The following is an 11,856-nucleotide window of genomic DNA, read 5'->3' as shown; positions in this document are numbered from 1 at the left end:
CTTAGGTGTTAAGAAAACAAAAATTAATGACGATTTTTGTTTTTTCTTTCGTTATATTTATCTACAAATTGTTGGCATTTTTAAAACAGATTGTTTGCAATAAAAGCAACTTCAATGTGAAAACATGCAGTTTACTGTAAAATTTCAACATTTACTAAGTGAAAAATATAAAAAAGCAAGTTATAAATGAATTAAAATTGTCAAATAACTAATATATCAAATGAATGACAATTCAATTAAGGTACCATGCTACATCAACACTTATAATTTTGAAGACACTACGTCACAAGAAGGCGATATTGTTTAATTGTTTGGTTCATCATATGTCAGAGGTATAAGTATTTGAATGTGAATTACGAGTTCGAATCCACCTGGGGCCTTTGTTTTCATTTAGTGAAGCAAAGCTTTGAAATCATGATTTTTTCTCATCAAAAACTGCTTCTCTCGCCTACTTTACCTGTATACCTCTTAAGCATTACTGTATGCCATCTATCAAAATGAAACAATTCTTGCTGATTTGATTTTTAGCCGGGCTTTGCTAAAAGCCCTGGCTGTAGGCGTCCCAATCGCCGTTCTTACTATAAATAGCAAAGTAAACAAAAAACCTAATAGCCTTCAAGAAGAAAACCTCCGATATACAAAATAGTTATCCTTATATTCTCCAAGCTATGTAATAAAAGTGCTATTTTGTTTTATTTTTGAGAAATCAAGCAAAAATCGTTTTATTTATAATTGCCAAATCTTTATCAACGCTATACACACGAGATTGAATATTTGGACACATAAACATTCTGCGCAGGGATATCGCGAACTACTTTCCGAAGCGTGGGAAGAAGAAAAACAAAACAAACAGCGGCATATTCGATTGAGAAAGAAATACTAAACATGGTAAGTATCATGTAATTAGCTATTTATGTAAATACTTGATATATTGTTTCTCCAAAGCTGATAGGAAATTTGACAGAGTGCAGAAAAATGTATGTTTTTTTACCGATTGCATGAATATATAGGCTATAGGTCAATTTAGAACCCGTCAATCCCTCATTCGTAAATTATAGTGTTTATTAGCTGAACATGATTATAACCATAATTTTCACAATTTTAATGTAACGAAGTTATGTTGTTCATATAGTGTTATTAATTTTATTCTTATTCTTTCGTTCATAACACATTGATACTCTTTCTGTGAACGAAACGACTGTGCGCTTCGACTAGTGGGCACGTACCGCCATAATGAGTTCCCGTTTATCTGTCAGTCGTGAACTGTAGTATTGATATTTGACTACCATCAGTTTCATCCAGTAAAAATTTTATGTATTAAATTTGTTTTCTGTAAGCGAAAATATTTAGAACCATTGACGCTATAAGTGAGCGCCTACCGCCATGCTGAAATGCTTGTAAATCAAAAATTGGCCATGACAATGATTGAAATTAATTATCTTAATTTGTTTCGTATTTAAAAAAAAAAATCAGAGTGAAGAAAATATCAGCATTGTGTATAGTTTATTTTGAAATGACACGGATCATAGAATGCTATAAAATTTCACAGCTATAAGAAATGGCATGTCTTCATGTGAATGTGTTCTGAGAAGTGGGGTTGGTTTGAACATTTCATAAATGAACAAGGTAATTGAATAGAGTTGGAGGTGAACAAACTTATATTGTGAGAAATATTGGAGTTTGAATTGAAATTACAACTTGAAATTGAATGTTCTTGGGAGTCAAACAATTTGAACGAGGTACAATTTCTTGGAGAATGAATATTCTTGGAGTTGAACAATTTGAAAGATGTAATATTTCTTGAAGAATGAATTTTCTTGGAGTTGAACAATTTGAAAGATGTAAAAAATCTTGGAGAATGAATATTCTTGGAGTTGAACAATTTGAAAGATGTTAGATTTCTCAGAGTGTGAATATTCTTGGAGTTGAACAATTTAAAAGATGCAAGATTTCTCAGATTGTCAGTATTCTTGGAGTTGAACATTCAAGCTTGAATATACTTGTATGTATGAGAAAACTATGTTCAAAATATTCAAAGTGTTTGAGGCTAAAGCATATCAGAAGTTCTTGTAAATTACATAAAAAACAATTTATATACTGTCCAATGTATTAGTAGAGTTAATTATTTTTTTTAAAAAATGCCATCGTAAAGAAAAATATTTTTTAATAACATCCAATGTCTGAAGATTTTCTGTAATATTGTAAGACTGGAAAAAGTGAAATGAATTTATTTAAAATTTAAAGAGAATTGTTTGAAATGTTAGTTTGAGATTGATTGAAATACAATGGAGTTTAAAATCCTGTGCAAAGGTGATTTACATCAAGGTTCCAATATTTTCCCATTGCTATCAAGAGGTAAACAATGCGTTTCCATTTGCTTGATATTTTTATTAAAAACTCGTACATTAGATGTTTATGATTGGACTAAACAGGATTTATATGATGTGTTGAAGCAAGGGGATGGACTGTATAGGAAAATACAGAAGGAAACTTTAAGTCCAAATGAATATTTGCATCCAAGTGAACTACCAGAGAAGGTCGTGTTTGAAGATCATAATTTTAATTATGAATTTCGAGTGAAAGTGTTGCAAACTTTTAGTGGTGTAATTTGCGGACAATTTGTGGGGAATATGTCAGTTTTTTCTCTTGAAAATGCCATACTCTCTTCGTATAGTGGCAGTGGCTTTGCATATTACATTTTGCTTGTTCAAGGAAGTGCAATAGGCATATTTTATAATGGGCAAAAGTTTTTTGTGTTTGATTCTCATGCCAGAGATGAAAATGGCAGAAGTTGTTCAGATGGATCATGCATTTTAGGCGAAAGTTCCTGTCTTGCAGATTTATGTTTTCACTTACGAGATGTAGTAAAGTCTTCATGTTCTTTGCCATTTGAGGAGCTGCAGTTTGATTTGCATGTTTTTAAGTTATCACATACTTTCAAAAGAAAAAGATCTTCAGCTAATACAAACATGGATGATCACACAAAGACAAAGCAATTTAAGACAGGAATTCTGGAAAATCTTAGCACTGTCATAAATCAAAGAATGCATCTTAATGATCAAGTGTGCAATCCAAATGCTATTAGAAATAGCTTTCATGATAGTATTAAAGATGGTCCTTTATACATTTGTTCATCATGCACACAGACTTACTTCAAACACTCTGTTCAGAGAGTAGATAGGACAAAATTCAAACATAAAGATCTAATGCTAGCTTGCCTTACAGGTTACAAAAGTGTTGGTAATAAAGAATGGGTTTGTAAGACTTGTGTTGGTGCTCTTGCATCTGGGAAAATTCCAGCATGTTCAGTTGCAAATGGTTTAAAATTTCCTGAAATTCCTGATGAACTTAAGCTAACTCAATTGGAAGAGCGATTAGTTGCTCCTAGATTGGCATTTATGCAAATCAGAGAAATGCCACGTGGAGGACAGTTGAGTTTAAAAGGAAATGTTGTTAATGTTCCAGCAGATGTAAACACCACTGTTAAAATATTACCAAGGATGCAGTGTGATGAAGATACCATTCTTCTGAAATTTAAACGGAAAATGTCTTATAAACATCATATGTCATTTGAAAAGATCAGACCTAACAAGGTTTTTGAAGCAGCAAAGTGGTTGGTTAACAACAGCTTGTTGTTCAGAAATGAAGGAATACAAGTTGATGAGAATTGGATGAACAACTACCAACAATTAACTGAGGATGATAATTTGTTAAGAGTAGATGCTGGAATACAGAAAGAGGATAGTCCTGGTGAAGATGAAACAGATCAGTGGACAGAGGATGAACATTTTGAAAACAGACCAACTGGAAATTTTGACACTTTGCTTCATCCAGCAGATTTTAGAGAATTTAACCAAATTCTTTCTTTAGCACCTGGAGAAGGCAAAACTCCCTTGGGACTATTTCAGGACATTTTTTCAGAATTCTTGGCTTTCCCAACAATTTACTGTGGCACATCTAGACAAGATAACACTTGTAGGACTGTACCATTGCACTACAGCACAATTTGTAAATGGGAGTTAAGAAATGTTGACAGAAGAGTTGCTATGAATCTCCCAAATATATTCTACAAGTTAAAGAAATTACAAATCAAGCAGATAAAGGACAAAGTTTCTTTGGCAATGAGAAAATGCAAAACAAATGGGAAAAGAATTACAGTTGAACAGGTCTTGTCCCCAGGTTTCATTGATGATGTTGCTATGCATGATGAAGGATTTAGAGTGTTACGAAAACTTCGAGGTTCCCCACCATACTGGGAGAGTGCAAAAAAAGATGTTTTTGCAATGATCAAACAACTTGGTGTACCAACTTGGTTCTGTTCTTTCTCAGCTGCGGAGACTAGATGGGTACCTTTACTTCAGTGTTTGGCTAAACTAGTTAAACAAAAAGAATTGACAGAACAAGAGACCATTGAAATGACATGGCAAGAGAAGTGTGAATTAATAAAGTCTGATCCTGTAACCTGTGCCAGATACTTTGACAATAGAATCCAGTGTTTCTTAAATTCTGTCTTGAAAAGCCACTCTCAACCAATTGGAGAAATTGCTGACTATTTTGGTAGAATAGAGTTTCAGCAAAGAGGATCACCTCACATCCACCTTCTCATATGGATAAAAGATGCTCCTGTATATGGTCAGTCTCATTTATCAGATGTTATCAGTTTCATTGATAAATATGTCACCTGCAAAAAAGACATAACAATTCCAAGTCTTGTTAATTATCAGACACACAGACATGCAAGAACTTGTAGGAAAAAAGGTAAAGCAATTTGCAGGTTCAATTTCCCTATCCCTCCTATGCCATCAACTGTTATTTTAGAGCCATTGAATGATGATGACAAGAAGCTTGCAGAGAAAAATTTTATGAAGGTAGCTACTTTAATGAACGAAATGAATAATGTTGATGTTATGAGTTTCTCCGACTTCTTGAAAGAATTAGAAATGGATCTTCATACTTATTTATTGGCTGTGAGGTCATCATTATGTAGTCCCAAAATTTTTCTCAAACGCTTACCTTGTGAAACAAGAGTCAACAATTATAACACTATTGCATTAAAATGTTGGGAAGCAAACATGGATATTCAATTTATTCTTGATCCATATGCATGCGTATCTTACATAGTGTCATACATCTCAAAAGGACAAAGGGGATTGTCAAATTTATTACATCAAGCATGTAAAGAGGCTAGATCAAGTGAGAGTGATATCAGGCAACAGGTTAGAAAAATAGGAAATCAGTTTCTTTCTCATGTAGAAATTGGAGCTCAAGAAGCTGTATATCTAGTCCTGCAAATGCCTTTAAGGAAATGCACAAGGTCTGTTGTATTCATAGACACAAATTCAGCAGAAAAGAGAGTTGCTTTATTAAAATCTTTCACAGACTTGCAACATTTACCAAAGAATTCAACCAACATTGAGGCAGATAGTGTTTTGAAGAAATACAAGCGAAGACCTAAAAAATTGAATGACTGTATATATGCTGATTTTGTGTCCTGGTTTGACACAATTTATTCTGCTAGACAAAATAAATATGCATCTGCAGAGAGTGAATTGCCTGAAGATGATGTTGAAAATAATGATGACACTATTAGTGAAAGTGAAAGTGAAGAAGAAAATAAAACAGAAATTATAGAATTTAAAGATGGGACATTATTAAGAAAAAGAAGTAAGCAAAAGGTTCTGCGTTACAACAAGGTATCAGAAAATGAAAACAATGAAGAACATTATAGACAGCTGTTAATGTTGTTTACATCATGGAGAAATGAGGAGTGTGACTTAATGAATAAATGCAATTCTTTTTATGAAAGTTATCATAAAATGGAAGATGTTATATTGCTAAATCAACAGAAATATGAAAAAATTGACCAACAATTGCTAGAAACAGCAATTACCGAATATTCTGAGGATTTTGAAAATTCTATAAGAGATCCTGTTTTGCCTCAAATTGATCACCAAGAACTCATTGATAATATTGAAGGCCACCATCCATCAAGGATGTATGGTTGTTTTGATCCATCTGTAAATGAGGTTTCCAATTCCTGTGAGCAACCGTGTTCATATGATCTTGGTCAAGACATTGGTATCACAAGAAAGCAATTAGATGATTCCTGTTTACCCTTGAATGAAATGAGTGATGATGCATTTAGAACACTTGCTCAAAATCTAAATCTTCAACAAAAAGAATTTTTCTACCATGTATATCATTGGTTGAAGACAGAGACTGATCCTTTGTACATTTTCCTCTCTGGAGGCGCAGGAGTAGGAAAAAGTGTAGTACTGCGAGCTTTGTATCAGGCTTTACTAAAATATTACAATCATCGCCCAGGAGAAAACCCTGACCATCTTAAAATTTTACTTTGTGCTCCAACAGGAAAAGCTGCTCATAACATTGGAGGAAACACAATACACAACACATTTAGCATTCCAGTTGGTAGGGGATTTAAATTTAAACCTTTAGATATGCAGCAATTGGACACAATGAGATGTAAATACCATTATGTCAAGGTGATTTTCATTGATGAGATTTCTATGGTTGGTAGTGGTATGTTCAATTTTATTAATTTAAGACTACAAGAAATTAGAGGATGTACAAAACCATTTGGAGGGATTAGTGTAGTAGCTGTTGGAGATCTTTTCCAACTGAAACCAGTGATGGATTCTTGGATATTTAAACAAAGGTGTGATGGACTTCAAGTTCTTGGAACAAATTTATGGAAAGACCTGTTTTCTTTCTATGAACTTGAAAAAATAATGAGACAGAGGGATGATTTAGAATTTGCACAGCTCTTGAACAGACTTAGGGAAGGAAATCATTTGATTCCAGAAGACATAGATAAACTCAAAACAAGAATTACTGTAAAAGAGAATCTCTCTGCATCTGCTCAGAAATTGCCTCATTTATATACTACCCGTGCTGCATCAACAGAACATAACATGGAAGTACTTGCAAGTGTTTCAGAAGCACAGAAAACATCAGTTGATGCCATAGACAGTATTTCTGGTGAAATTTCTACAGACCTTAGAAGAAAAATTCTAGATAAAGTGCCTGATGATCCATCAAAAACAATGGGACTAAAAAAAAATTTGCAAGTGGGTGTTGGTATACAATATGAATTATGTGTAAATATAAATGTTGAAGATGGAATGACAAACGGTTCTCCTTGTATTGTTCAATTATTAGATTTCAGAGTTGAAAACTCCACAAGATGCAGTATCATTTGGGTTAAGTTTGAAAACAAATCAACTGGAAAGCTTTGGCGTGAAAAATATGCTCATTTATTTATTGAATGCATTCCTTCACATTGGACACCTATTTTAGAAACAACAAGAAGTTTTACCTTACAGCACTATAAAACTTACTATGTTACTCGACGCCAATTTCCACTTCAAGTTGCTGCAGGGAAGACAATTCACAAATCACAAGGCTCAACTTTAAAGGGAGTTGTGATAAACTTTGAAGGCAGAAAAACAGAACATATTCATTATGTTGGTTTGAGTAGAGTGCAAAACCTGAATTCTGCATATATTCTCAACTTGAATGAAAAAAAAATCTGTGTTTCAAGCGAAGTACAAGAGGAAATGGTTCGTCTTAGACAAAAATGTGGAACAAAATTAAGCATCCCTAATGTAGAACAACTCGGAATATCAAGAAGTATTACCATCTGTTTTCAAAACTGCAGATCTCTACAGAAGCATATTGAAGACATACGAAAAGACAGATATATCACCAAGGCTGATATATTGGGATTGTGTGAAACACGAGTTTTACAAAACAAACATTTATACAATTTAGATATGTACAATTCCTTCTTTGTTTCTGAAAAATGTCCCCATGGAATGGCAGTCTACAGCAAATGCAATGTTGCAAGTCTCTCAGGTCATTGTATAGCTGGGGTTGAGTTGATTTTAATGCAAGTACAGCATATCAATATCATTTTTATTTACTTTCCCCCCAAATCTTCTACTCTCAAAGTTTGCAAAGAGCTTTTCCAAGAAATAGTAAAAAAAGTGTGTTTGAAAGACTGCACAGTTATTATGGGAGATTTCAATCAAAATGTTTTGGAAGGTAGTCAAATTGCACAATATATTTGTGAGTCCTTTGGCTTCATTCAGCTTTTGAATTCTGTTACAACAGACTATGACTCTTGTCTTGACCATATTTACATCAATTTTTCAAAGTCAGATCTTCTTGCATATGGTACATTAGAGTCTTACTTCTCTGATCACAAGCCAGTTTATGCCATAATTAATGAAAATGCAATTACATTATAAGCATAAGTTATACACTAGCAAACAAAAATATTACATCTGATGTGGTACTTACCATGTGTTGTTAATCTACCGGTATTTTAAAATAGTGAATTATAGATAGTATGTTTTATACCTTACCTTTCACATTATCAATAATATTTTTTTTATTGCAATAAGACTGAAATTATGAAACAGTATTACTAATTTATCATCTTCATTCAGTGTTAAATATTAGATATGATATTATAATATGGTAAAAAATCAACTTTCAATACTGCATGTAATATATTCAAATCATTTTTAAAAAGAAATATGTCAATACTTGTGTTTACTTAATCTTTTTATATATATTCAAAGCTAACTCATTGATATTTGTGCATATAACTTAAACTTGCATAGTGCATTTTTTTTTACATCAACAGAGTTCTGACACAGACCTTGCTACAATAATGAAAGCAGTTGTGGGACACTCTCCCTATCCAAAGAAATTGACTGTGAAAGTCCTTTGTAGTGACCCAGCAACAACTTATATCAATGACAAGAAGGAAAAGAGAGAGCTGATGAACACTGTTATTGCAGACAGTTCCAAAGTGGTCAAATGTGTGGTTTATGATGCTAAAAAATTTCACAGGTTTAAAGCTGGCACCACCATTATTCTGAGAAACATCATTCGCAAGCCAGATGGGATAGCTGTAACAAGTGCGACAGTTATATTTCCTGCACCAAAAACCCTCAACCTCCCACCATATATGGAGAAGGAAGGGATGGCTATTTTGCATCCCCCCCCTGCTGATGTGAAAACTGTGGAAGAAGCTTTGGCATCTCCCACCAAAACCAAAGTGTCCGTCCGTGGGAAAATCATTCAGGTTTGTATCGAAACAGTAGTAAGAAAGACACCTGTGTTTTTTCAATAACTTTACCTTCTCGAATTATTTCCTAGTAATGGTTCAGAGTTTTATGCATAAATATTCAATGTTGCATCCATTTCTTAATAATAACCTGTATTCACACTATCATCTAACATTGCCCATGATGTACATATATAATGTGACAAATTGCTGTCATTTTAAAAAGGACTACTGTACAATACTTAAACCATATGCATGTGTAATAGCCTTAATTTTCTAACCTAACTCCGAATTTAAAGGCTTCATACTTCTGACAAACCTATCAATTATACTAATTAGGATTTCATGTACAGTATTAGCATTTTACTTTATGTGCACACATTCCACACTTCTTTGTTAATTATGCAATGACAGCTTACATGTAAATATCATATTTTGATGCATTTTCTTGAGATGTAAACTCTTATAAAAGGATATAATTATTCAATTATGTATAAAATACATTCACATAATTATTATTAAATATGCTTAAAAGCATTAAAAATTTTAAGCTTGCAATAAATTCAATTGTTCAATATCTGTTTGTAATGTATTATAGGAGGAAGCTACACGTTTGGTAACAGTCAAAAATGAAGAAAATGTAAAGGTGAAAAACATCTTCTTGGAGGATTCCACCAAAAAATGCAAGATAGCATTGTGGAGAAATCTAGCTGATCAGACCATCAGACCAGGTGACTACGTGGAGGTCTCTGACTGCATTACAAACACCTTCAGAAACGAGGTATCCTTATCTACCACGTCCAGGACAACAATCACTGTAAGTTTGCCTCTCTTTCTATACATTTATGTTACTTTTCATTATATAAATGTTGCCTGATGTCCTACAAATCTTTAAATCTGTAGTAAATAATAAAGTTCAATAAAAATTATTTCATTTTTCAAACAGAAAACAGAGTGCCCAGAAGAAAATGTTAAATGGGAGATAGAATCTGTGTGCATTGAGGACAAGAACACTGCCACCCTGTTGCTGAAAGATGACAGAGTTGTGACAGCACCGGTGAAGTCCCTCCTGGATGCCTTTCCTGAGTGTGAAGAAAAGGACCTTGAAAAGTATCTACTTTCCCTTTGTAGCCCAACTTTAGTAGTACAGTGTACATTTAAGGGCAGTGATTTGATTGCCATGAAATTTTAGGTTCTTGAATATACATGGGATTTTATTTTTTTGTGTGTTCAGAATGTGCCATACATTCCCATACTATTTGCAACAATTCATGTTACTGCTTGTATCATCACAACATCCCATCTTGTTTGTTTATACAAGAGGTCTGTTTTGTATTTTGCTTTGTGTTCACTTGTTTTTCAGACACATTTTCTTTTGCATGTCTTGATGAAATGTTTTGGCACTATTTTCAAGCCTTAACTTGTTTCTCATTTTTTCAGATTATTGTCAACACCCTTTCAATGATTAACATTGTATTTTTATTCTAATGATGCTATTTTTTTTTTTTACATGTTCTCTATTCAAATCATTTTTGCATAATATTAATGTGCCAAACATTGAATATTATTTTGATCTGTGTTGAAGTTTTCATTTCATTTAATTGAAATACTTAAAATTCTTGTAACAATTGCTAAAACATTAACTTTTCAATGCCCAACCTAAACTGATTGTGTAAGATTTGTACATGTGGTGTGCATTTGGAAAAAAACCAACATTTAAGTCCTTGTATTTTGAACTAAGCATTGTTTTTTCATAACAATACAATGCATGTGCCTTTTCATGATAATTATGTATTTGTTAGAATTTAGACATTCTTTGTACATTCAACAAGGATAACTTAGTAACCCTTTCTTAGATTCGAGATATTGAAACTGCCATTAATGTTTCCTTGTATTGAAATGCTTTTCATCTTGCTTTTATTGGATTTTTGTTTAATGACTGTGGAATTTTGGTAAAAATTTTCAATAATTATTTTAATTTTTTTAGATGGTAAATTTGTACAATGTGTTTTGTATGGTGCTACCGGTATTGCTAATGATGAGACCACAGTCATTATCTGTATATATTTGTTCTTGTATATGTGTTTTATTTTTTTTTTTATGTCATTTTTTTGGGAGGAGGGGGTCATTGAGTAGATACATAGCTCAGATGTTGAAGAAAGACAAACATTAGTTTTGGTTTTCTAATGTCATTTTAGTGAACATTTTTAAAATTTAGTTACTTGGCTCTTTGAGTATACAATGTCTTTTGTATGGTGCCAGATGAATTTTGCTCAGTATTGATAATGAGGAGACCAAAGATTACTATGAAGATAATTTTGTAAATAAACTGTTTAAAAAATCCTTTGTTGTAGTTTTTCTCCTTGTTGCAAGGTTAAAAGTAATAATATGGAAAACTTACCTCTCTTGGCAATTATTAAATGCAGTATGTCAAGTTGAATAATTAGTACAAGATCTACAGCTGTAGCTAAGTGTGTTCTCTACTTGAACAAAAAGTCTCTTAATATTTATTTCCCTTGTGTTGCACCAAGCACACATTATTGTTAAAAGTCTCTTTTACAACCGTTTTGATACCCTCTACAAATTAAACATTTCATTGAAGTGTAATTTGTAACCTTAAAGCCCGGCTTTCAGTACTTTCAGTACTTTGATTTTTCAAGGTGTTGTGAGTCTTTTTTAATATTAAAGATATAAAACGTCATCAGCAATTAAGATGAATGTGATAAAACGATGTTATTATTTGCTTATTAAGATTGTTT

General features: G+C 32.8%; 1 protein-coding gene across 1 annotated transcript; it reads left to right on the top strand.

Moving 5' to 3' along the window:
* The first annotated feature begins 526 nt into the window (after positions 1 to 526).
* LOC128191802 (uncharacterized) lies at positions 527 to 11,698 on the top strand. The gene is made up of 4 exons (XM_052864105.1): positions 527 to 888; positions 8,672 to 9,115; positions 9,696 to 9,914; positions 10,044 to 11,698. Exons 1-4 carry the CDS (start codon positions 886 to 888, stop codon positions 10,287 to 10,289), a joined length of 912 nt encoding a protein of 303 aa, XP_052720065.1. The 5' UTR covers positions 527 to 885; the 3' UTR covers positions 10,290 to 11,698.
* The last annotated feature ends 158 nt before the right edge of the window (positions 11,699 to 11,856 follow it).

The sequence above is a fragment of the Crassostrea angulata genome, chromosome 7 (genome assembly GCF_025612915.1).
Source record: "Crassostrea angulata isolate pt1a10 chromosome 7, ASM2561291v2, whole genome shotgun sequence".
Classification (NCBI taxonomy): Eukaryota; Metazoa; Mollusca; class Bivalvia; order Ostreida; family Ostreidae; genus Magallana; species Magallana angulata.
The sequence above is the reverse complement of the archived record's forward strand: the minus strand, read 5'-3'. Positions and strand labels throughout refer to the sequence as shown.

What these genes read in the sequence shown, in the direction of transcription:
- LOC128191802 (XM_052864105.1), top strand. An exon ending in TCCGTGGGAAAATCATTCAG is followed by an intron (nt 9,116 to 9,695) that starts GTTTGTATCGAA and finishes AATGTATTATAG; the next exon opens with GAGGAAGCTACACGTTTGGT. An exon ending in CGTCCAGGACAACAATCACT is followed by an intron (nt 9,915 to 10,043) that starts GTAAGTTTGCCT and finishes TTTTTCAAACAG; the next exon opens with AAAACAGAGTGCCCAGAAGA.